The following is a 26,470-nucleotide window of genomic DNA, read 5'->3' as shown; positions in this document are numbered from 1 at the left end:
GGGAGGCTGAGGCAGAAAGTGTCAGTCCGTGATGGAGCACAGGAAGTTTGCAAAGTCAGACCAGCCTAGAGTACATAATGAATTCCACATTAACCTAGGCAACACAGGGAGATCCTGTTTTAATAACGAAAAATTTGGGTGAGCCAGATGGCTCAGTGGGCAAAGGCGCTTGCTACCAAGCTTAAAGACCTGGGTTTAACCCCTAGGATACACATGGTGGAAGGAGAAAACCAGCTTTTGCAAGTTTTCCTCTGAGTCCCATGTTTATGCATTAGGGTCCGTGTATGTTCCCCCATCCCAACAAACAATATGATGGCTAAGGATATTGAATATTTCTCAAGTATTTATTAGCCATTTGTAGTACTTCCTTTAAGAACTGTCTGTTCAGTTCTTTAGACTATTTATTGATCAAAGGATTGGGGTTTTAAGTGTTTAAAATTATTTCTATACTTCTCCCTCCATCTGGTGAATAGCTTTTTCCCCCACCCCATTCTGTAGGCTGTCTCTCACTCGGGTGATTATTTCTTTTACTATACAGAAGAAGCTTTTCAATTTCATGTGATCCTATTTGTGAATTTATAAGATTGTTTCCCTGTACTATTAAGAGTTCTTTCCAGAAACATCTTATCTATATCTTCAAATGTTTAACCTATATTCTAGGAGTTTCAATATTTTAGTTGAAGTCTTTGACCTCTTTTTGATTGATTTTATGTTATGAATCTGATTTTATTCTATCTGTAAGTACCCAGTTTCCCCAGCATCACTGTTGAGAAAGCTGTCTCTTCTCCAATGTATGTTTTTTACACAGCCTTTGCTAAAACCTGCACGGCTGAAGCTTTGGGACCTTACCTCTAAGTTTTTTATTCTGTTTCGTTGATTTGATATTTGAAATAAAAGTTCCACTGTCTCCTAACGGTACCACTCCATAGACTGGGTCTTTCACTTGGACATTTGGAGGACCTTTAAGATTTAAATGACACCATAACATTAATATTCCTCAAGAGCTGAAGCTGGTTGTAATTGGAGCTCTAGAGGCAAACTCGGTTTACATAGGATTAAGTGCCAAGTTAAATGACATATCAAGGAAGCAAGTGACAAGCCTAGAATGTGAGATGGTTGTCATGGACACTCAAGCCAGCTTCTGCAGCAATTAAGTAGGAGGAAGGACAGGCGACTATAATCCTTGAAAGGACCTAGCAGAATTGCTAGGTCTTAATGAGTTGATTGCTTCTGCTCAGTGTCCTTCCTCTTAGACAATTGCCCTCCTTTTAGATAAAAATAACTCGTGTCCATGCCTTTAAATACGATATATATCTCCTCTATGCTAAACAACAATAACATTCCTACTGTCTACTATGCTGGCCTAAACAATCACAAATGAATGCTAAAACAATTAAATGTTAATACACTCTCACAAAAAGAAGAGATGAACAGGCCATCCTGGTCAATGTTATATAAAAAATAAAAAAGATCTTTCTAATGACTATAAAATCTCAGGGTGTTTAAAAAATGTTAAAAGAATAAAAGAAAAATAATTTATATATATATATATATATATATATATATATATTAACATGAATATATGTTTACAAAATAAACTAGAAACCTTTTACAAGTTATAAAGGTCTGCGTCAGTTATTTAAGGTGCATAGAGGATGAGACTTAAATGTATCATACACGATATTAAAGCTTCTAAGGTCTAGGATTAACAATTACAAAAAAAAAACCTGGCTAATGTAGGTCAAAGTTTATTTTAAACTATCTGGTTATTAAATTATTACATAAGTTTAAAGTATCAGTTTAGTGAAACTAGTCTTTTAGGTGTTCTATCTATCCTCTCTTTAACTGGGATATCATGTGCCATTCCTCTTTGTTGCCATAGCAGGGCCAAAACAGGTGTGTTCCTGTTGTCTGAATGACCCATCTGACCTACAACTTTGGGGTCTGAGAGTGGTATGATATACAGTTTTTCAGACACGAACAGTTCATCATTCCTTGGGTTCTCAAGTCTCCAATTACCCACAGATTAACCCGTTCAATGGACATTTCCTAGGATGTAATAAAACTTCACCCCCTGGATTCAGATTGGAACTCCCCTTTGACTGGTGAACCCCAGTATTCTAAAGAACACTGCACTTCTGAAGGGGTGACATGAGGTGCTGGCCGACTTGCCCTGGAGGCACACACCTGGTTTGAAGGCAGATAACTTCCAAGGTCCCTTTCATTAACGTCCTATAAGACTGTCTACAAGACAAAAGGTTCAACCAGACCTCCCATATATATATCAGAATGTATATATATATATATGGCATGGTCATTTTGGATAACAGGTTTTCATTAAAACGACACCAGGCTCTTACTAAAAAGTAACTTATTTTAAGTAGTGTTTTTGCAGTAGTTAGAATCCACACCTGAGTCCACTGTGGCCCTTACCCAACAAAAGCAGACTGCCCATTTTGTTAATGAGTTTAGCAGCAAGTACTCTTAACCACAGAGCCATCTCTCTAGTCCTGACGGTGTGCTCTTGGGTCTGGTTATAAATTAACAGCATATATGTTAAGAGACAAGTCCCGTGAGGACTGGACAGAATCTTATAAAATATTGGTCTAATAAAGGGTTTTTATCCAAGATACATGGAAAATCTTTAAGACTCAGTGATAAGAAACCAAAACTGGAGAGACCAGTCTGCAAAGGTCAGCTCATGGACTGCGAAGGGTGAGCGAGCAGACTGCAGAAGCGACACAGCTTCTGGGACAGACCCTGTTTTGGGCTCCAGACATCCAGGAACCTTCCCTGCTAGAGGAGAGGTGTCTGCCAGGGAGGGCTCCGACCTCCAGAGCATGTGAGGGAACCATCTTGTGTCCCGTGTCCCTCGGAGACCAGTCTGTGCAGGTGAGTGTGTAGACTGCAGAGGCAACACATCTTCTGGGACAGGACTTGTGTCGGGCCTTCATCTTCAGCAAGGAGGCAGGTCTGAATGCCAGATATCTGTGTGCCTTCCCTGAAAGAGGAGAGCTTGCCTGCAGAGAGTACTCTGACCACTGAGACTCAGGAGAGATCTAGACTCCCAGGTCTGCTGACAGAGGCTAACAGAATCACAGGAGGAACAAGCTCCAACCAGAGACAACTATAGCAACTAACTCCAGAGATTACCAGATGGCGAAAGGCAAACATAAGAATCTTACTAACAGAAACCAAGATCACTCACCATTATCAGAACCCAGAACTCCCATCTCAGCCAGTCCTGGATACCCCGACACACCCGAAAAGCAAGACTAGGATTTAAAATCATATCTCATGATGCTGGTAGAGGACCTCAAGAAGGGCTTTAATAACTTACTTAAAGAAATACATGAGAATACTGCTAAATAGGTAGAAGTCCTTAAAGAAATACAGGAAAAGACAACCAAACAGGTGATGGAATTGAACAAAACCACCCAAGACCTAAAAAGGGAAGTAGAAACAATAAAGAAAACTCAAAATGAGAAAATGCTGGAGATAGAAACCCTAGGAAAGAAATCTGGAACCATAGATGTGAGCATCAGCAACAGAATACAAGAGATGGACGAGAGAATCTCAGGTGCAGAAGATTCCATACAGAACATGGACACAACAATCAAAGAAAATGCAAAACGCAAAAAGATCCTAACTCAAAACATCCAGGAAATCCAGGACACAATGAGAAGACCAAACCTACAGATAATACAAGTAGATGAGAATGAAGATTTTCAAATTAAAGGGCCAGCAAATATCTTCAACAAAATTATAGAAGAAAACTTCCCAAAACTAAAGAAAGAGATGCCCATGAACATACAAGAAGCCTACAGAACACTAAATAGACTGGACCAGAAAAGAAATTCCTCCCGACACACAATAATCAAAACAACAAATGCACTAAATAAAGATAGAATATTAAAAGCAGTAAGGGGGAAAGGTCAAGTAACATATAAAAGCAGACCTATTAGAATTGCACCAGAATTCTCACCAGAGACTATAAAAGCCAGAAGAGCCTGGACAGATGTTATGCAGACCTTAAGAGAACACAAATGCCAGCCCAGGCTACTATACCCAGCAAAACTCTCAATTACTATAGATGGAGAAACCAAAGTATACCAGGATAAAGCCAAATTCACACAATATCTTTCCACGAATCCAGCCCTTCAAAGGATAATAAAGGAAAAACACCAACACAAGGATGGAAACTACATCCTCGAAAAAGCAAGAAAGTAATCCTTCAACAATCCTAAAAGAAGACAGCTGCAAGAGCAGAATCCCAACAGCAAAAATAACAGAAAGCAACAATTTCTTTTCTTTAATTTCTCTTAACATCAATGGACTCAATTCCCCAATAAAAAGACATAGAATAATAGACTGACTACAAAGACAGGACCCAACATTTTGTTGCTTACAGGAAACCCACCTCAAGGAAAAGGACAGACACTACCTCAGAGTGAAAGGCTAGAAAGCAATTTTCCAAGCAAATGGTCTGAAGAAACAAGCTGCAATAGCCATTCTAATATCAAATAAAATTGACTTCCAACCCAAAGTTATCAAAAAAAGACAAGGAGGGGCACTTCATACACATCAAAGGTAAAATCTACCAAGATGAACTCTCAATTCTGAATATCTATGCTCCAAATACAAGGGCAGCCACATTCAGTAAAGAAACTTTAGTAAAGCTCAAAGCACACATTGCACCTCACACAATAAGAGTGGGAGGCTTCAACACCCCACTCTCACCAATGAACAGATCCTGGAAACAGAAACTAAACAGAGACACATGGACACTAACCGAAGCTATGAAACAAATGGATTTAATAGATATCTACAGAACATTTTATCCTAAAACAAAAGGATATACCTTCTTCTCAGCGCCACATGGTACCTCCTCCAAAATTGACCATATAGTTGGTCACAAAACAGGCCTCCATAGATACAAAAATATTGAAATTATCCCATGCATCCTATCTGATCACCACGGACTAAGGCTGATCTTCAATAACAACATAAATAATAGAAAGCCAACATTCACGTGGAAATTGAACAACACTCTACTCATTGATTCCTTGGTCAAGGATGAAATAAAGAAATGACTTTTTTGAGTTTAATGAAAATGAAGCCACAACATACCCAAACTTATGGGACACAATGAAGGTAGTCCTAAGAGGAAAACACATAGCCCTGAGTGCCTCCAAAAAGAAACTAGAGAGAGCGTACACTAGCAGCCTGACAGAACACCTAGAAGCTCTAGAATAAAGGAAGCAAATTCACCCAAGAGGAATAGATGGCAGAAAATAATCAAACTCAGGGCTGAAATCAACCAAGTGGAAACAAAAAGAACTTTTCAAAGAATCAACCAAACAAGGAGCTGGTTCTTTGAGAAAATCAACAAGATAGCTGAACCCTTAGCGAGACTAACTAGAGGGCACAGGGACAGTATCCAAATTAACAAAATCAAAAATGAAAAAGGAGACATAACAACAGAACCTGAGGAAATCCAAAACATCATCAGATCCTACTACAAAAGGCTATACTCAATAAAACTAGAAAACCTGGATTAAATGGACAACGTCCTAGACAGATACCAGGTACCAAAGTTAAATCAGAATCAGATTAACGATCTAAACAGTCCCATTTCCCCTAAAGAAATAGAAGCAGTCATCAATAGTCTCCCAACCAAAAAAGAAGCCCAGGACCAGATGGGTTTAGTGGAGAGTTCTATCAGACCTTCAAAGAAGACCTAACTCCAACTCTTCTCAAACTATTCCACAAAATAGAAACAGAAGGTACTCTACCCAATTCATTCTATGAATCCACAATTACTCTGATACCTAAACCACACAAAGATCCAACAAAGAATAAGAACTTCAGACCAATTTCCCTTATGAATATTGATGCAAAATTACTCAATAAAATCCTCACAAACTGAATCCAAGAACACATCAAAACAATCATCCATCATGACCAAGTAGGCTTCATCCCAGGAATGCAGAGATGGTTTAATATACAGAAATCTATCAACGTAATCTACTATATAAATAAACTCAAATTAAAAACCACATGATCATCTCGTTAGATGCTGAGAATGCATTTGAGAAAATCCAACACCCCTTCATGATAAAAGTCTTGGAAAGATCAGGAATTCAAGGCTCATACCTAAACATAATAAAAGCAATCTACAGCAAACCAGTAGCCAACATCAAACTAAATGGGGAGAAACTCGAAGCAATCCCACTAAAATCGGGGACTAGACAAGGCTGCCCACTTTCTCCCTACCTATTCAATATAGTACTTGAAGTTCTAGCCAGAGCAATTTGACAACAAAAGGAGATCAAGTGGATATAAATTGGAAAGGAAGAAGTCAAAATATCACTATTTGCAGACGATATGATAGTATATATAAGTGACCCCAAAAATTCCACCAGAGAACTCTTAAAACTGATAAACAACTTCAGTGCAGTAACTGGATATAAAATTAACTCAAACAAATCAATGGCCTTTCTCTACACAAAGGATAAACGGACTGAGAAAGAAATTAGGGAAACAACACCCTTCACAATAGTCACAAATAATATAAAATATCTTGGTGTGACTCTAACTAAGGAAGTGAAAGATCTGTATGGTAAGAACTTCAAGTCTCTGAAGAAAGAAATTTAAGAAGATCTCAGAAGTTGGAAAGATCTCCCATGTTCATGGACTGGCAGGATTAATATAGTCAAAATGTCTATCTTGCCGAAAGCAATCTACAGATTCAATGCAATCCCCATCAAAATTCCAACTCTATTCTTCACTGAGATAGAAAGGGCAAATTGCAAATTCATCTGGAATAATAAAAAACACAGGATAGCAAAAACTATTCTCAACAATAAAAGAACCTCTGGTGGAATCACCATGCCTGACATTAAGCTGTACTACAGAGCAATTGTGATAAAAAAATGCATGGTACTGGTACAATGACAGACAGGTAGATCAATGGAATAGAATTGAAGACCCAGAAATGAATCCACACACCTATGGTCACTTGATCTTTGACAAGGGAGGTAAAACCATCAAGTGGAAAAAAGACAGCATTTTCAAAAAATGGTGCTGGCACAACTGGCAGTTATCATGTAGAAGAATGTGAATTGATCCATTCTTATCTCCTTATACAAACCTCAAGTCTAAGTGGATCAAAGACCTCCACATAAAACCAGAGACACTTAAATTAATAGAGGAGAATGTGGGGAAAAGCCTCACATGGTCACAAGGGAAAATATTCCTAAACAGAACAGCAATGGCTGGTGCTGTAAGATCAAGAATTGACAAATGGGACCTCATAAAATTGCAAAGCTTCTGTAAGGCAAAAGACACTGTCAATAAGACACAAAAGCCACTAACAGATTGGAAAAGGATTTTTACCAATCCTAAATCAGATAGGGGAATAATATCCAATACATATAAAGAGCTCAAGAAGCTAGACTCCAGAAATTCAAATATCCCCATTAAAAATGGGGTACTGAGCTAAACAAAGAATTCTCAACTGAGGAATACTGAATGGCTGAGAAGCACCTAAAAAACTGTTCAACATCCTTAATCATCAGGGAAATGCAAATCAAAACAACCTGAGATTCCACCTCACACCAGTCAGAATGGCTAAGATAAAAAATTCAGGTGACAGCAGATGGTGGCGAGGATGTAGAGCAAGAGGAACACTCCTCCATTACTGGTGGGGTTGCAAGGTTGTACAACCACTCTAGAAGTCAGTTTGGAGGTTCCTCAGAAAATTGGACATAATACTATCTGAAGATTCAGCAATACCTCTCCTGGGCATATACCCAGAAGAAGTTCCGACTAGTAATAAGAACACATGCTCCACTATGTTCATAGCAGCCCTATTTATAGTAGCCAGAAGCTAGAATGAACCCAGATGTCCCTCAACAGAATAATGGATACAGAAAATGTGGTACATTTACATAACGGAGTACTACTCAGCTATTAAAAACAATGAATTTATGAAATTCTTGGACAAATGGATGTATCTGGAGGATATCATCCTTAGTGAGGTAACCCAATCACAAAAGAAGTCATTAGATATGCACTCACTGATAAGTGGATATTAGCCCAGAAACATAGAACATCCAAGGTACAATTTGCAAAACACAAGAAAATCAAGAAGAGGGAAGACCAATGGGTGGATACTTCGTTCCTCCTTAGAATAGGGAACAAAATACCCATGAAAGGAGTTACAGAGGCAAAGTTTGGAGCTAAGAGGAAAGGATGGACTATCCAGAGACTACCCAACCCGGGGATCCATCCCATAATCAGCCACCAAACACAGACACTATTGCATATGCCAGCAAGATTTTGATGAAGGGACCCTGGTATAACTGTCTCGTATGAGTCTATATCAGTGTCTGGCAAATACAGAAGCGGATGCTCACAGTCATCTATAAGATGGAACACAGGGCCCCCAATGGAGAAGCTAGAGAAAGCACCCAAGGAGCTGAAGGGGTCTGCAACCCTATAGGTGGAACAACAATATGAACTAACCAGTACCCCCCCAGAGCTAGTGTCTCTAGCTGCATATGTAGCAAAAGTTGGCCTAGTCAGCCATCACTTGGAAGAGAGGCCCTTTGTTATTGCAAACTTTATATGACCCAGTACAGGGGAATGCCAGGGCCAAGAAGCAAGAGTGGGTGTGTAGGGGATTAGGGTAGGGGGAGGGTATAGGGAACTTTCGGGATAGCATTTGAAATTTGAAATGTATATAAAGAAAATATCTAATAAAAAAAAGAAAAAAAAACCACAAAAGGATTTTCACACATACACACACACACACACACACACACACACACACACGGAACCAAAACTGCCCCACTTACTCTAAAGTGGGCAAACTTGAATCTATGACACCAACAAAGGCAGAGACAGCAAGTAACTATATGGAAATCTGTGCAGCATTGCTGACTGAATTATGAATTCACAGAGCAACTGCACATCTGCTAGGATAGTTAAAAGTAAAAATAACAGAGTCCCATGTGCTGACCAGGACACAGAGCTGCATGTCTGTCCCTGCTAATGGACACACAAAATGGCAGAGTTAATTTAGAAGATTGTTGGGCCACTTGTTATGAAGCTGTACGGGTTGGATTTTTGTTGTTTGTTTTGCTTTCTGTTGGTGTGAGCATGTGTTATCTCAGAAGAGGGGGACCTCAGTTGAGAAACTGCTTCATCAGATTGGCCTATAGGCAAGTCTATGGGGGTACTTCTTTGATTTATGCCGGAGGGTCCAGTCCAGTGTGGGTTGTGCTATCATGGGGTAGGTGGTCCTCAGTTGTGTAAGGAAGCAGGCTGAGCAAGCCATGGGGAGCAAGTCAGTAAGCAGCACTCCTCCATGCTCTCTGCTTCAGTTCCTGCCTCCAGGTTCCTGCCTTGAACTCCTGCCCCATCTTTCCTCAGTGATGAACTGTGACCTTGGATATGTGATCCATTCCCCAAGGTGCCTTTGGTCCTGGTGTTTATCACAGCAATACAAAGCTAATTAGAAAAAAGCTAAGCATTTGATACACAAACCACACAGCTAGAGATTTCTGAAATAGACTTAAAAATATGTCTAGCCAAAAGCATAAACACAAATGTTTATAGTGGTTCACAAATGCCCCAGTCTGGAACGGAGCCTTCAAAAGGTAAATGGATTAGCAAAAGGAAGAGTTGCCACACGAAGTAATATTATTTAACAATTTGAAAAAAAAATCAGCCACTAAGCCACAAGAGCCCCTTTATTTGTGTAACGAAAGGAAGGCATCAGTCTAGCAAGCGCACACAGGGTGTGATTCCAGCTCTGTGGCATTACAGAGCAGGCAAGGTTATAATACATGCTTCTTAGTGTGGCCCTGTGTTTGTTTGCTTGCTTATTTTACATTTTGTTTAATTTTCAGGCAGGGTCTCGTATTTTGTCCATTAACTATATAAATAGATAGGGTAGTCCCAAACCCACAGGAGAAGGATCCTCCTACCTAATTCTAGCTTGTTGGCAAGGCTGTAGAGTAAAGCTCTCAGTGGTTGTCAGGAATGTAAAAAGAGAAAAGAGAGAAAATGAATGAGGTAGGGGGAATCTTTAGTTAAAACTGTTCAGTATGCTTCTATGCAGTAGATATACTGTTATCCTTAAGTATCTGTCAAAAAAAAAACACCAAAAAACTAACATTTATAAAGGGACAATTTATTGTGACAATAAAAAAAAATGACTTGGGAAGTGCGAGGAGGAAGCTCCTAGATAAAACAACAAAACCCTATACTGCAAATGTAAGGACACTCAGCAAAGGGGCTGGAGAAGAAATGCTGCTGGCCTTAGTCACTGGAAAGAAGGAGAGTTTGTGAGAACAGAGGCAGAGGAGCTGTAAGGACATGCCATACTTGGTTGGTGAAGTTTTGCCCACAGGACCAGTTAATAACAGATCTGGATCCTGGGCCTGAGTAAAATGGCAGTGGGGAAGGGAAACACATTTCTCACACTGTAGTTGAGATGCAGAGATAAGCCAAAGGAAGTGGCCAGAATGACCCCAGGGGAAAGAATTACTGTTAGACACAAGATTAAAACTCATCTTGAGGGTTAGAAACAACCCCCTCGTGACTATGAAGGAGTCAGGAGATGATAATAGACCTACTTTAGGTCTGAGTTCTCCACAGTCTTATTATTTTCACAATGACCAGGTAAGGGTCTCTGTGTTAATTACCCAGCATAGAGGAGGCAGGCAGGCATGTATGAAAGAAACCCCTCCACTAGCTGGGGAGCTATTGACGTTTAATAGCTGCTGGAAGAGGAAAGTCATTTTTTTTAAGGTAATGTGACAGGGCCCTGCTAGGTCAACCACATGCCAGGACAGAAACCACTCTGGGCAGCACAAACTTGACTTGTTGGAGGAAAGGCAACACAAAGGAAGAAATGTCAAAGTTGGGTGGAGAAAGGAATTGGGGGAGGGGGTGAATGTTTAAAATGCTTTGTATAAAATTCTTAAAGAATAAATAGTGTTATCAGAAGGAAATATAGGCCCTATTAACAAAGAGAGAAAGGAAGAGCTGTATAACTTCACAAGGTCACAGGACAGTAGGACGGGGCAGGAAAGAAGGGCGATGCACCAGAAGTAACCAGCCCACCTCAGAGCCCGTAGGGGAGGCAGGCAGAAGCCTTAGGAAAAAGGTAAGCCTTGTGGCCCTGGTAGGAAGAGACTGGCAGCTCTTCCCACAAGCCCTCACAGGCCTCAAACCCAATTGCAGGTTTTGCTAAGAGAGTGAGACCTCTGGGGTGGGTCATCAGTGGGGAAGAGTTCCATTTTGTCCTTCTGTAGAAATCAGAGGACTCCCAACTTGAGACCCATCTTATGTAACAGAGTCAACCCCTGACACTATTAATAATACTCTGCTATACTTGTAGGCAGGACCCTAGCATAACTGTCTCCTGAGAGGCTTCATCCAACAGTGGATGGAAACAAATGCAAAGACCCACAGTCAAAACATCAGGTGGAAGGAATCTTGTGGAAGAGTCAGGGGTAGGATTGAGTCAGCTGGAGGAGCCAAGGACACCACAAGAAGACCTACAGAGTCAACTAACCTGATATCACAGAGACTGAGCCACCAAAGAGCATTCAGGGGCTGAACCTAGGCCCACTACACATATGTAACAGATGTGCAGCTTGTTCTTCATGTGGGTCCCCTAACAATTGGAGCAGGGGCAGTATATGACTCCCTTGCCTGCCATTGGATCCCCTTCCCCCTACCTGGACTGCCAGATTGGGCCTCAGCGGGAGAGGTTGTGCTTAGTCCTGCTGGGATTAGATGTCCCAGTGTGAGGTGGTACCCAAGGTGGGGGGCCTCCCCTTCTCTGAGAAGAAGGGGAGGGAGTAATGGGGTATAGAGTGGGACTGAGAGGAGAGGAGAGGAGAGAGGGGTCTTCAATCGGGAAGTGAAGTGAATACAAATAAACTATTGAATAAAAAGAAAGAAATCAGAGGGCATTGGATGAGCATCATGTTAGAAGGGAACAGTGTTTAAAACTAAGCTAACGTTGGGACCTGAGGACAGAGAACAGCCACAAAAAGTTTGAATTTAGCCAGCCATGAACCCAGGGAAAGAGACAGCCGCAGAAGCAGTTATAGACTACAAGAAGGCTAAATGAGTCAGGATTTTGAGTTCAAGGCCAGCCTAGGCTACCTAGAGAGAGTCTATCCACACACACTCCACTCATTCATCCTGACCTTAATATAGACACAGATGGTTGGTGTACACACATTATCTATAGATACATATAGCAAGTTAGCATATACAGACATATTCCTTGTTCTGTCAGTCTAAACTGTCTGAAAGAAACGACCTTTCAAAAGCAATGATCTCCCCTGGCACCTGAAGAAACCAAGAAAAGAGCCGGTTCTAGGACTAGAGCCAGAAGGAAAGGAGTCAGAATACAAGTCAACCAACCCCACTCCATGTCACAGTATACCAAGGTGGGCACAGCAGACAGCAGGAAGAGCACGGTGGCCAAAGCTGGATGGACTTTACAACACCAACTGATTAGCATCTGAGCCTAGTTCAAAGCATGAATATTCATAAGCTTATATGAATTTAGATGAGTGAATCCATGAAAAGATGAGGAGGAGATAACTCTTTCCTGCAGAGAAGGATGTTTCTGATGATGTGTATAGGATGCTTCAGTGTCAAGGAAAAGTCGAGGCTACACAGTAGTGGGAGGGGAGAAGAAAATGACATCATCACCTACCAACTTCCACTTCAGCCGGGTACCTACAGTCAGGATCCAGAGTGTAAGTCAGGCTTACAAGTTTGTACAATATGATAGCTCTCCTAAATAACACACACACACACACACACACACACACACACACACACACACACACCTGTATGTACTCTAAAACTGAAAAGGTCTAAACAAGAAAATACTCATAAATTGTCACAGGCCATTGACTCCTGGGAGGTGCGGCAGCTAAACGCAACGCAGTAGATTTGTGGAATAGCAAAGGACATTAGGTAAGACTAAGGACATGTGAATAGAGTGTGCATTTTAGCTAACATTTTAGTTAATGATGCTTTGCTATTGACTCGTGAATTGTAACAAGTTACACTGCTAAAACAAAGATCTCAACTGAAAAGAGCTGGGGTTCAGTCATGTGCTTAGTGCTCACAAAGCCCTCGATTCAACCCTCAACCCCAGATAAATTATTGAGGAAGCTGTGGTGGGATAGGAAAATGTTCTGTGCTTCATAAATTTCCTGTAAAACACTACCACCTATTAGAAAGACTCCACGGTAGGAGAGATTTCAGAGGCAGGAGGAACCATCCGGAACCATTCCTCGGGCCTTCATGTGGGTTCCTGACTACTGCAGACTCACACCCACCCAAGCCAGTTCGTTTATAGCAGCCTCAGCTTTCATCTTGGTTTGTCACTTCTGAAATTACCTGGACAAAATGTAGCTCTGCACCCATCCTGAGCCAGCTGTTCTGTGGAGGGAGGTGAAGGGCTAGGGGTTTTAACCTGGTCGCTATGCCCCACCTGCTGCGAAGCACGCCAGGAGCGAAGGGGACCTTCTTTTACCCGGGCTCTAAGCCTGGAAAAGTTGGTTCTGTCGGCTCCAAAAGATTTACAAGACAGAACTGGGTGAGAGCGATGATACAAGACGCACAGATGCCCACAGCAAGTGAGCAGTGAAATGTTTTCTGCAAGGTTGTTAGATATGCTCAGAATTTGAAAAAAAAAAAAAAGGATAAAATAAAGAAAATATGATGGAAATTTGCTTCATGTCCGCAGGACTTTGGCATAATTCATCATATTATAGGTTTAATTTTTAGATTTGATTATTATAACTTCACACACACACACATACACACACAGAGCCAAAATAATTTAAATTATAAGTTAAAAGAATAAAATATAATCCAACAATTTTATGAGAGTTAAAGCACATCTTCAGTAAAATAAAATAAAATAAAATAAAATAACCTGGTTTTGCTTAGTATGGTATGCATACTTTTAATCCTAGCACTCAAGAGGCAAACTAAAGTGGAGCTCTATGAATGTAAGCTCAACCTGGTCTGCATAAGGAGCTCCAGGCCAGCCAAAACCAAAACGACAAAAACATAGAATAATGATTAGAATTGTACATTCATTTTTAAAGTAATCTATTTAATTTTGCTCAAATTCTTATCCATAAAACAGGTCCAGTTGCAAAAGATGCAAGAAATCTAAATCACAATAGTGAAAATGTGACCAAGATACTTTTTATTAACATCAAGTAGTTTTCCTTACACTAATCATGATTATGCTATAGAAAACCTTCATTTACCCATGTTAGCTTTGGTAGACTGACAGTGGCTGTAATGACCTGTTGATAGCAACAATGTATCCCTGACAGGCACAGTCCCGTGGTTATTTCACTGTCCGACAATTGCTTAGATCTCTGAGAAAATGAAGACATGCTCTGCTCACCTGTGACGATCATGCGCTTTCCCACCGTCTCACAGTGTGGCTCCCGGTGTGACAAAGCCATGGCTGAAGTTTAAATTTCTTTGCTGCAATTACTGCCTGAACGTCTTCAGAACAGTGAGTGCACCAGTAAACGGCAAAGACCGTGTCTCTGCTCTCCTTGTCTGTGAACTGGGCCGGGCAGTTGCCAAGGATGCTTGATGACACAGGGAGCGGATGTTCCAGAACCAGAGCTCTGAGTTCCGGTTTCCAGGGGCAGACAGAACTGGAGTGTGCCCAAGAGCTGCATCCCACCACCACTGTCCACAGCCAACCAGAAGAATCTTGTCTACAAAGTCCTACAACAGCCTAAAGGGCTCTATCACCTGTGTCTCTCAGCATTTCTAAAGAATGTCCTACAGGGACAAGTTTCAGGGTGAAATAAAAAAGAAGGAAGGGAGGGAGGGAGGGAGGGAGGGAGGGAGAGAGAGAGAGAGAGAGAGAGAGAGAGAGAGAGAGAGAGAGAGAGAGAGAGAGAGAGAGAGGTACAAAGCATGGTTACCCCTAACACAGTGTGCTTGTCCTGCCTGAGACAACTAGACTACACAGACATCTGTGCGAGGATGCTCACACAGGAGTCCTTCCCATTTTTACCACTCTGTGCTTTCAAACAGAAATGATTGTTTCCCACTGTAGACAACTGGAGTCAAATCTTTCTTGTATTCCTGGTTTTCTTTGTTGTTTCCTTTGACCCAGGCCTGTATCATACTTTTCTGTTGCAGAATCTCCTCTATTCTCAGAGGCTACCCAGTCCTGACTACCATGTTTAAAGGTACTGGATAATCACAAAGCATCTCTCTGTGAAAATGCTCTGTTCTCAAAACAAACAAACAAAAAACATGTCTGATTATATTTTTGGATTATATATATTGGATCATACTTTTTACACACACAGTGCTATAAAATATAATTTCTGCATACATCTGCAGCTTTTTGCCAACATCTTTGGACTAGACTTCTAGAAGTGATGCTGTTGGTTTAAAGGGAAAGGCATATAGACCTTTATTCTCCCACCCCATAAAGGCTGTATCATTTTGAATTCCTGCTTTTGAGAATGCCTGTTTGGCTATTCATATCACCCAGTCACAGAATATGTTGTTCAGCTTTGGGTTTTCCCCAGGTGACAGATGAGACATAGTGACAGTAATTTGTGTCTCTCTTGTCATTAGAGTGATTGGACATCCTTTCAAATGCAGACTGGAAGTTGAACCCAGGGACTTGCACATTGTAGTTAGGAGTTCTCCTACTGAACTATGCCTCCACCCTATTACGGTCTATGAATCATCATCAAACCTCTTGTTCTATTGTGTTTTCATCCAGGTCATCCTTTTTTAAATCCTACATTTTAAAATAATGAACTAATGTTTTAAAGAGACACACAAATTGGGGGGGGGGGCCTGTAGGGAGGGAAACAAGAACAAAATATAAGGACACAAGCCATGACAAAACTTGGTGCCTTGAAAGATAACCATAAATTTTAATTAAGACTAAATCACTTACAAAACATTAATAATAAAATATTAATAATGAAATATTCATGCAAGGATGACTCCAAAATGTAATGAGGCCAATGATGGTTACAGTAATACACGTAGTAAACACCTAATATTGCTCTGTGAGTCATGGGAACATGGGTATAGCCCTTGCCCAGGGTGGAATGGTGCCTAAGGATTACATACAGAGAGGTAGGGTTTCTTTGAAGAGGTAATACCTGAACTGCTTTGAAGAATGAGAAGCCAGGGTGTGGTTGGGAGATCATTTGGGGACAACTAGAACCAAAGGCTAGAGAAGAAAAATGGTCAACAGTACCGTGCGCAGACTGAATTCAAGTTCAGTGATGCTAGTGTCCTGCTAGTCCTCTTTCTGTCTAAACCCTAGGGAATTAACTTATGAAGAATGTTTGTTTCAGAGGTTTGGTCCACTGTCTGTTAGTTCTGTGGCTTTGGGGCTTGTGGGGAGACAGCACATCATCATGGAGAGCGCGAACAGGATGGCACAAAGCTGCTTATCTCGGGGCAGCCAGGAAGCAAATCAAGAAAAGGGGCTGCTGGGGCCCAAAGTTCTCTCTAAGGGCATGGCCACAATGACCTCTCTCCCAATAGGCTCCACTTACTAAAGATTCCAAGACTTCCCAGTAGCTCGCAATCCTGTCAATCAAGACTTTCATCCCATAGGAAAACGTCTCCATGATGGTAGAGAGTAATTTGGGTAGTGAGGCGAGAGAGACCCTGACAGGCCCACAACTTACGACAGTGAGGGGCATCTGTGGAAGGCATCTGCTTAAGATCACGGCCCAGGTCTGTTTTGGGTTGAAATTAGAATCGCTTGACTGGAGAATAGGCTTGACGAAAAAGGCCTGGCATCCCAGCACCCACGGGCAGCTGTCGACACTGATGAGTACAGGCGATTAAAAGGTTCAGGCAAAGCCTCCCAACACGAACAGTTTTGACTCCTCCTTGGACAGAAGCTGGCAATGTTCTTAGTCCTGTCAACAGGTCTGTTCTTAGCAGAAGCTAAGAATGCCTGAAGAGTTTATTACCTCGTTTTCTCAAAATCTCACCAATTTATTATCACTCCCGCTAAATGATCATTCCTTCCTGGAAACTGAATCTGAGGGACATGATCAAAACAGAGAGGCACCTGGGCAAATCAATGCATTTCCCCACACCGCGTAGTACCAGCGAAGGTGCTAAACACCTCAGTGGCACCCTACTTCCGGGCTCCCTGCCCACTATACAGGAACTCTGCCTTCTTTTGTTTAGGTCCCCACCTATCATCTTATAAAACTCCTTTGTAAGCTCACTTTTCCGTTCATGAAATTCATTCTTTTTTTTTTAAATCTTTTTTTTTAAGATTTATTTATTTGTTAATATATCTAAGTGCACTGTAGCTGTCTTCAGACACACCAGAAGAGGGAGTCAGAGCTCATTACGGATGGTTGTGAGCCACCATGTGGTTGCTGGGATTTGAACTCTGGACCTTTGGAAGAGCAGTCGGGTGCTCTTACCCACTGAGCCATCTCACCAGCCCCCATGAAATTCATTCTTAAAATTCATGCGGCCAGAGACCGGGAAACCACTGACCTAGAACTGCTTTGATGGTTTTTAGTTTGTCTGAGACCCCTGCACCTCAAGTTATGCTCACCTGAGCTGAGAGGGAAAGCCTCTATTGTACTCAAGGAGCCCCCACTTTCCCGAATCAATATGGCCCAGGAAAGGGAAGTACCTGATCCAAGTGTGGAGTGACAGGAAGAGAAGGAGTGTGTGGAGCCACATACAGAGAGGTGGGGGTGAATGTGATCGACGTCTGCTTTCCAGCTTGCTTGAATAAGATTGAGAAAACAAAGACATGAAGAGAAAGCCAACCAACAAAGTAACAGTACCAGCGATAAAGTGATAACATCAATTAAATATGGATTTGTATATGCTGCACAGCAGGTTAAGAGAGCTGTTAAAAATGTTTATAAACTTGTCATAAAATATTATGACAGCTACTGAGCTCATTGTAGGGAACCAAAGATGACCTCTGTTAGCTTCTGGGCTCATTTCTATGAAAGAAATCACTGTTGTCAATGAATCAATACCGACTCAAGGTTTGCTGCCCAGCAGGAATGAAATCTTCTCACTCCCTTGCTTTGATAATTTAATAATTACTTCAGAGCTCATAATCACTTCAACAGATACAACTGTAGAGTCCAACACAGTGTCTCTGTAAAGACATCTAATTTTAATGTTTAGAAAAGAATGAAGCTATATATTTTTATAATCAGAAAATTTAGTAATACTGAAGTACAACAAGAAATATCTATATAGGTAAATTTAGGTCAAATTTACTATAGTTATATAACAATTTATATCTTAATTATAGAGATTGTGATGATCTGTGTTAATTGTCAATTTGATACAATCTAGAAGTACATGAGAAGACAGTTACAATGGTGGGTTATCTAGATTAGATTGGCCTGTGGATATATCTGTGAGTGATTATTTTTATTGCAATATTGAGCAAAGAAGAACCTACCCACTGTGGCACTATCCTCTAGGTAGGGGATTCTGAACTGCATAAGAGTGGAGAAAACAAGCTAAATTCTAGCATACATGAATTCATTGCTTTCTGCTCTTGACTGTGTGGTTAATGTATTGCCACTGCAAGTTCCTACTGTCTTATCTTCCCCTCAGTGATGGACAGTAGCCTGAAATTGTGAGCAAAATAAATCCTTCCTGAAGTAGCTTTTGTCAGAGTATTTTGTTACAATAACAAGGAATGAAATTAAGACAGGATCTTAGCATAAGGGTCTCTGAATTTGATCTCCAGCATTAACAGGAAAAGCCAGGGAGGGAAAAGGGAAGTGGAAAGGAAGTGAAGGACAAGGGTCAAAAAGAAAGTAGGAAAAAAGAAGAAAAGGGAAGGAGGAAGGAGAAAGAAAGGGAACGAGAAAGGAAAGTGGAAAGGGAGGAGGGGTGGAGGAGAGGGGCAAGAGGGCTCAGTACAGTTTGCAATCTGGGGAGTTTTGTGGCTCATGGGTCAAAGGTTCTTTACTTATTACTTTTCTGGGTAGTGTTAGATCACAGACACACCCCCTGCTAAAGTCAGCTCATCCAAGCCTGCATGCAGTCTGTCCCTTAGGACGAAGACCTGACAGGTGCCTGCTGCTGCTGTGACTGAGACCATGGGAAAAGCAAGCCCAGTCTTCCCCCAGCCCTACTTGCTGATCAGGAACAAGGCAACTTTGAACTACAGTCCTACCGAGTGCCTGCCTCCTGGCACATGCTGTCACGTGATCTGCCACCCCTTAGATCCCTGTAAGAGTAGAAACCACCTTTGTTCAGGGATTTGAAGGATCTTTCCTTCAGACCCTCATAACGTTCTCTCTCCTAATGGTGGTGTTCTTTGGGATCTGAAGGGAAGGCTCCTGCTCTCTTTGTGACCCCATTGAACTTATTGAGTTAAACTGTGTCTATGGTCCGGTGCTGTTTCTTCTAAGGCTGTCTCACTTCAAGATCCAATCACAAAACAGCCCGTGGTCATGAAGCACACTCTCTTAGTAAATATCATTCTAAAGGGCAATTCATGTCAGCTACTTTTTGCCCTCCCATAATTTCTAATACAGAGTAGAAATGGAACCCAGGGCCTTGAACATGCTCTGTACATGCTCTGGCACTCAGCCACACACATCCATCACTTTCCATACACTCTAGGTATGTGAGATAATGGCTCGCTGTGCCCCATTTATCCTCGGACTCCCTATGTATGCAGAGACTGACCTTGAAGTCAAAAGTTTCCTACTTCTACCTCCCAAGTGCTGAGAGGACAGTTCTGTCACCATACCATGAATTTCCTTACACTTTTTTATTATCAAACATTGTTACATCTCATAAAAGTGTTCTGGATTTATATATATAAAAAAAAGTAAACTGAATACTTACAGGCTTGGCTTCAAGCCATAAGTCTTATGTATAATATTGGCAAAGTGCTTTTTTTGGGGGGGGGGTATGGCAATCTGTAGAATAAATGAGATGTGTATAAAATGGTTATCTATATTCTGGACACAGTATGTACTCAATAAGTTTTAACCCTGTTATTGCCTCTTGCTGCTGCCAACCATGCTTTCCTGAAAGAAAATATGTATGACAAATGCAAACGTAAACTGACCATTGCTTACATTTTGTCATCTTTAAGTCTGCAAGACTGTGTCAGGAGAGGGTCTGTAGCCATCTCCCTCCTCCTCATTTGGCTCAAATTTGGGTGAAATAGGACTGTGATATAGGATTGCTATTCCCTCTCAGTCTATGTAGCTCAATTTCCACATTAATTTAAATTAAAATCAGAAAGCATCTCCATTGTTAGCACTGTATTGCTACACTACATGTTTCAAAACAAAAAACAAAAAACAAGCTGGGCGTGGTGGCGCACACCTTTAATCCCAGCACTCAGGAGGCAGAGACAGGCGGATTTCTGAGTTCAAGGCCAGCCTGGTCTACAAAGTGAGTTCCAGGACAGCCAGGGCAACACAGAGAAACCCTGTCTCAAAATCCCAACCAACCAAACAAACAAACAAGCAAAAGAATAATTAAAACAAGTGAGTCACGTTCCACGTATCTTACAATGGTGAGTTTCCATTGTTAAGTATGATGTCAGCCATGGTAGAGATGGGGTGTTCCTTTTTTCCCATGAGCCACTCGATCCCAGGAGACTAGTTGAAGCTTCTCTTGAGACAGAAACAGCTGGGACTAAGAGCTCAGCCCTGCTTGTTCTCAGGCCAGGGTGCTTTGCTCTGTTCCCCCTTACAAAGCAACCTAGCAGGTCTTTCATACTCGTGATGTGATATCTATCTATCAAGGGTTTGCTCTTGTGCTTTCTGTGTCTTCCTACTGATCCCTGTTATAATTTCTGTTGAGGCCTTTTTCACTGATTCATAAGGAAATATAACTGCCACTGGTGTGTGCCAGACATGGTAGCATGTTGCTTTCCTGGAAGTCTCCTGGTTTCTGCACATAATGATGTGAGGTGGCCTCATTACCCTGGTTTACTGATGAGGTGAGCCCCAAGGTTTAGTGTGGACATTTTGTCTTATTATATACTCATAATGGAGAAGATCAATCAATCCCCAAACCTGACTGCTTCTGGCTATGGGTGATTGAAATATAATTTTAATCTTCAATAAATGCGTTTTTCAAAATGCTGCTTTTCATGACGGAAGTTGTCCCTTCGGGGGACAATTAGTCCTCCATAGTTTCTTCTCCAAAGAGGTGATAGTTAGCCGCTGTCCGCTGTTTCCTCTTAGAGCTATTACAACTTCCTAGCTTGTGAGCTTCAATAAGGTATTTATATCATTCCATCTCAAGCCCTCCTGGATTAGCATCCCTCCCAAAACTGGACAATCAACTGTTATCTGTCTCCATATCAACTTGAATCTGAGGATCTCAAATGTCCTACTTCCTACTCAGCACCACTATAAGCCCTTGACGTCTACACAGGGTAGGCACATACACCACCACTGAGATACACCCCAACCTATGTGCTTCAATTTTAACCGGACTGCTGCTTAAACATGTCTTGCTTCTGCTGGTGAGAATGCCTCTGTACACTGATCACTGGGTAGAGCAAAATTCTGCTAATCCCTAGACCCAACTCTCTCAACTGCTGCTGGGACCCTGGCTACTTCCACCATCACAGACTACCATTTCAACTCAGACTCTGTCAGGGGAAGAAAGAAAACATGTCTCCTTTTTATGAGACATTTTCTTTTTTTTTTTAATATTTTTTATTATTATGTATTTTCCTCAACTACATTTAGAATGCTACCCCAAAAGCCCCCCCCATACCCTCCCCCCCGACTTCCCTACCCACCATTCCCATTTTTTTGGCCCTGGCATTCCCCTGTATTGGGGCATATAAAGTTTGCATGTCCAATGGGCCTCTCTTTCCAGTGATGACCGAGTAGGCCATCTTTTGATACATATGCAGCTAGAGTCAAGAGCTCTGGGGTACTAGTTAGTTCATAATGTTGCACCTACAGGGTTGCAGATCTCTTTAGCTCCTTGGATACTTTCTCTAGCTCCTCCATTAGGGGCCCTGTGCTCCATCCAATAGCTGACTGTGAGCATCTACTTATGTGTTTGCTAGGCCCCAGCCTAGTCTCACAAGAGACAGCTATATCAGGGTCCTTTCAGCAAACTCTTGCTAGTGTATGCAACGGTGTCAGCGTTTGGAGGCTAATTATGGAATGGATCTCTGGATATGGCAGTCTCTAGATGGTCCATCCTTTTGATGAGACATTTTCTTACAGGATTTCCAGAAGGTATTGCAGGCCAAAATTATAATAATGGCCCTAGTACAGAGAGAAAATATTCTAGAAAGAGACCTGTGACTTTACCGGTCACCTATCAGACAACTGAAATAACACATTGCAAAGAGCTAATATACCCCTCCCCCACCCACCAGAATTCTACACTGGGGAAAAATAATTAAGTCCTGGTGCCAGGTAGAGGAGGAACTCCGTCCCTGGAAGAGACTGCTCAGTTCTAAGAGCTTATCACACAGTTAATATGTGCTGATTTCTTGGCTTTTGTTTCAATTTTTTTCTATAATATTATCACACGAAGGTATTAAAAGGATGGAGAGAGACAAGGAGGTTTATTCTCTGTAGTTTGGGTAAAGTTTAAATGAGTCCATTTTTCTTGATCAATTTTTGTTTCATAAGTTCTGTTAGAACATGATGCTAACTAAAGGGAGTCCACAGGTGAGACATGCTCCCTGCTGACTGAGCAGGGCAGGGAGAGGAAGTGGCTTTGGAAACTCCTTCTGGCCACCATTTTCTACTGAATCCCGAGAGTACCACACTTGTGCTGCTCCCGAGTCACCGTGACCTCTACATCAGTGAAGGTATTCCAAAGAGATACTGTGCCTCTCCCTTTACTATCAGTCCATTCAAACAGTGCTTCCCAAGGAACTGCAATTTCCCAGAAATCTTATGCTGGAAAGAAGAGGGAAAGGCTGAAGCCTGATGCCAGTCAGAGGAGGAACTTGTCTCCTGGAAAGAGATTTCACATAGTTTTGCCACAGCGATTGGAACCAAGACAACCAGGGGCCACGTAAAGGGACTTGACCATGACTGCTTAGTTACATATGAAAAACCTAAATCTCATTAACATGAGACCCCCAAATATGGATTTAGGGAAGAGTCTGAACCTCTCTGTCCCTCTTCTCATGGTGAATAACTCAACTGCTTTGTAACCTTACTTACTTCATTAGGTAGTCTGTTGAGGATTAGTGATCCAGCCTAACTTGCTAGAGCAGCTGCCAAGGCCTAGGTGCTGATCTTAACTCCAGTAACAATTCTGGCAAGCTCCTTTGAACTGTTGTAACTGTTTGTAACTGTTTAGCGTAGGGCGGGGGGGGGGGGCGGGGGGGGGGGGGCTGTCCTTTAGTGATTAGCTCTGTCCTTCAGAGTTTTTCTCAACTGTTTTGGTTTGTTGAACTATTTGGGCTGTTGCACCATTTGTTTGACAAGCCTTATCCATTTGGAAGCTCTTTTGAACAAATTGGGTATGCTGTTGGGATATTTGGGCATCTGCTGGGTTACAGGGAAGGTTGAGATGTGTTGCTCTTTGGGGCTCTGTTGAAGTGAGTGAGACCGAGAAGCAACGGTATTGAGACCTGTGTGGTCACTTATTTAACCACGAAACATGTTAAGTGTGTACTATGGTGGTTTCCCCTAGGGAGAATTCTGTCCGGCTAGTCTTCTGTAACCTTTGATGCTCTCTAAGACAGCACGGGAGCATGACTCAGCTTCCTCTAGAGTTCCAGAAAATGATGCATGGCAAACCTCTGGGTGCTTCAGTGGTGAATTTGCAGGTGTTGAACTTACTGCAAACTAAAATTACTCTTCTTGACATGCCTGATTTGGGGTGTATGTGTATTCACATATGGATGGATTTAGGTATTTGGACATGATTTCTGTACTACATTAGTATGCATTGCCTGGGTTTTTTTTCTCTCTCTCTCTCTCTTACTTTGAAAATATAGATCAAATGTAACAATTTACTTTTATACTATAGAACTTAAAACTGAAAGAAAAAAAAAACTACCTCATCCATCCAATTAAAATGTTAACTATATAGTTGAAAGGTTAATTTTGAACTTCCTTCCTGATGGAATGATTTAGGTCTAGGGCAAGACAGATTTTTATAGACCTATATAAACCAGGCTGTCCTTGAACTTACAAAGCTCCACCTTCCTCTGCCTCTATCAAGATTTTATGTTTTAGTAACACAACTACTTGGTGGGTTTTTTTTGGTTTGGTTTTTGGTTTTTGGTTTTGTTTTGTCTTGTTTTTTGATGATTTTGTTGAGATTTTGACTAGTTAGAAAACTATCTAGGGAGACTTAAAGACATGTTTAAGTCTTTAAAATGATCATTTTATAAGCAACTATTTAAAAAGATTTCGATTCCCTGTACACCTGTGACTAGGAACACATGGAGTTGTGTGTCCAAATCTCTGTAGTATGCACAAGACTGCAGAGTTGTAAATGTGTAAATGCAACACGTGCAAAGTGGCCAATACGTGCTGTCTCATGCAACATACATTATATAGACTGTCAATATGCAATACATACTATATATAACCTGTCAACATATAAAATGGACACTGAAGTTCTTTTGACATTTCTGCTATTTTGAGTCAATACAATTGAGATTAAACACCTGCCATTTGGAGTCAAATGTCTATTTGCTTGACTACGTCAATTATATATAAGGGGCTTATTTCTACATCAGAAAATAAGTCTGCTTCTGGTGGTCACTAGTCCAAAATTTATAAGAGGTCAAGTGCTTTTATTCTTGTAACTGCTGTAGATGTATTAGCCCACTGAGCCATTAATTCTAAAATGTGGCTCAAAATTAGAAGCTGAGTTGACAAAGACCTCTGTGTGGTTGTTCTGTGTAATGATGCTAATGGTTGCTGTCTCCTTTATATGTGAATGTATGCTTATCCCTGCTGCAGATTAGTGAATTTCTCAACTGTTGTTAGAGGAGCTTCTTTTTGCAGAGGATGGTGATTAACAAGAGACCCACAACTGGTCATGGTGCACAGATGCTCAGCCTGTCTCACACTCCCTTCTCCCGAGGCTCAGGTATCATCATGGGATCAGAGCTGTAAAGGATGTAAGAGCCAGAGGTTGTGGATTCCTAGGCGACAGTGAGACAGTGTTTACCAGGCAGAGGAGGGAAGTTACCCATACGAACTCACAGTGGATGTGGCATTGTGCATAAAACCCGTGCAAGCTCAAGCCAGACCAAAGCCCAGCACTGAGAAGTGAGCTCAAAACTCTCACTGTTGGTTGAAAAGCCTTTGGCAATCAATAGCTAGTGGGAGAAGAAAAGTCAGTTTTCTTTAAATGTTTGGCCCCTAGTGGGTTGACCATACTTTAGTGAATGACGTATACCCAAGAGTTCTTAGACAGCACACATTGTACACACTGGGCTTCCCAAGGGGAAGAAAGTGGTGGGGACCACAAGGTTGGGTAGGTAAGTAAAGAGTGGTGGACCTGGGGGGAGTTGGGGGATGGGTGGGGAGGGGAATATGATCAAATGCCTTCTCTGAAATTTGCAAAGAATTGGTAAAACTTATTGTTTAAAGAAGGAAGAAAAAAGTTACAATAAGAAAGAAATAAAAAAGAAATAAATGCAAGAAATAAATAAAAACCATTTATACACACACAGATTTGCATGTCTACCATTTCAAAAACTCTTTTTTTTTTTTTTTTCCACAGTGCTAGAGATGGAACACAGGACCCCACATGGCTAGGCAAATGCTCTGCCACTAAGCTACATCTTTTCAGACTCTTCACATTCTCTCTGGTTTTCTTAGGGGCCCAGTTTATATCAGACTTTGAATTAGAAGCACTCCTGCCGGGTCCCGATTGGCTACATTTTTGTCTACTAATGTTTATCGTCCATATCAGGAAACAGTCTACAGGAGCAATCTGTCTCGCTCTCCTTATCTACTTACTAAGTCCCTGTCACTTTACAATAGATTCTTGGTAATCTGAAAAATGCCAAGGTGCTCTTAGATAAATGAAACCCCAAGCAATGAGGAAGAATTGGCAACATACTTTTGAGAAGGGTCTGAAGAACAAGCAGGTCACAGTGAGTTCTCAACTAGGCTGCCACTCCCTGTGCTTTGCTGAGCCCTGGCCTAGGATCTGCACAGCCCAGTAGTTAGAGACTCGATGTTCCAAAGGCCATGATGTAATACGTGTCACAGCACAAGCGTGTCCCAGAGAAAAAGCAGAAAGGAAAAGTGACACAGCGCAAACCATTGGCATTTAGAGAAGGAAAGGCTGACTGTGAGAGGGTGTCCACCTTCTTTAAGGGATGCTGGCTCATTCAGGTGATCGTACAGTCCATAGAGATGTTGTTTTGGCTTTCTCTAGGTGGTCTAGGAATAGAAGACATCCT

The 26,470-nt window shown here is 41.5% G+C and overlaps 1 protein-coding gene and 1 long non-coding RNA gene across 4 annotated transcripts in view; one reads left to right on the top strand and one right to left on the bottom strand.

Moving 5' to 3' along the window:
* Positions 1-23,384, bottom strand: part of Gm17359 (predicted gene, 17359) — a 127,500-nt gene extending 104,116 nt beyond the window's left edge. For 2 of the 3 annotated variants that reach the window (NM_001142953.2, NM_001370773.1), the window contains exon 1: positions 14,474-14,643. In NM_001142953.2, the coding sequence (NP_001136425.1) occupies positions 14,474-14,534 (61 nt within the window). In that variant the 5' untranslated portion in view covers positions 14,535-14,643. Of the gene's footprint in view, positions 1-14,473; positions 14,644-23,255 lie in introns of those variants that run through there. The other variant, XM_030252332.1, reaches the window with a different exon arrangement.
* A 53-nt stretch (positions 23,385-23,437) lies between these two features.
* Gm40072 lies at positions 23,438-25,809 on the top strand. Its single transcript, XR_867363.1, has 3 exons — positions 23,438-23,557; positions 25,014-25,143; positions 25,783-25,809. It is a non-coding gene; the product is annotated as a predicted gene, 40072 (long non-coding RNA).
* Positions 25,810-26,470: the final 661 nt, after the last annotated feature.

The sequence above is a fragment of the Mus musculus genome, chromosome 3 (assembly GCF_000001635.26).
Source record: "Mus musculus strain C57BL/6J chromosome 3, GRCm38.p6 C57BL/6J".
Classification (NCBI taxonomy): Eukaryota; Metazoa; Chordata; class Mammalia; order Rodentia; family Muridae; genus Mus; species Mus musculus.
This window is presented reverse-complemented; position numbering and strand designations above follow the sequence as displayed.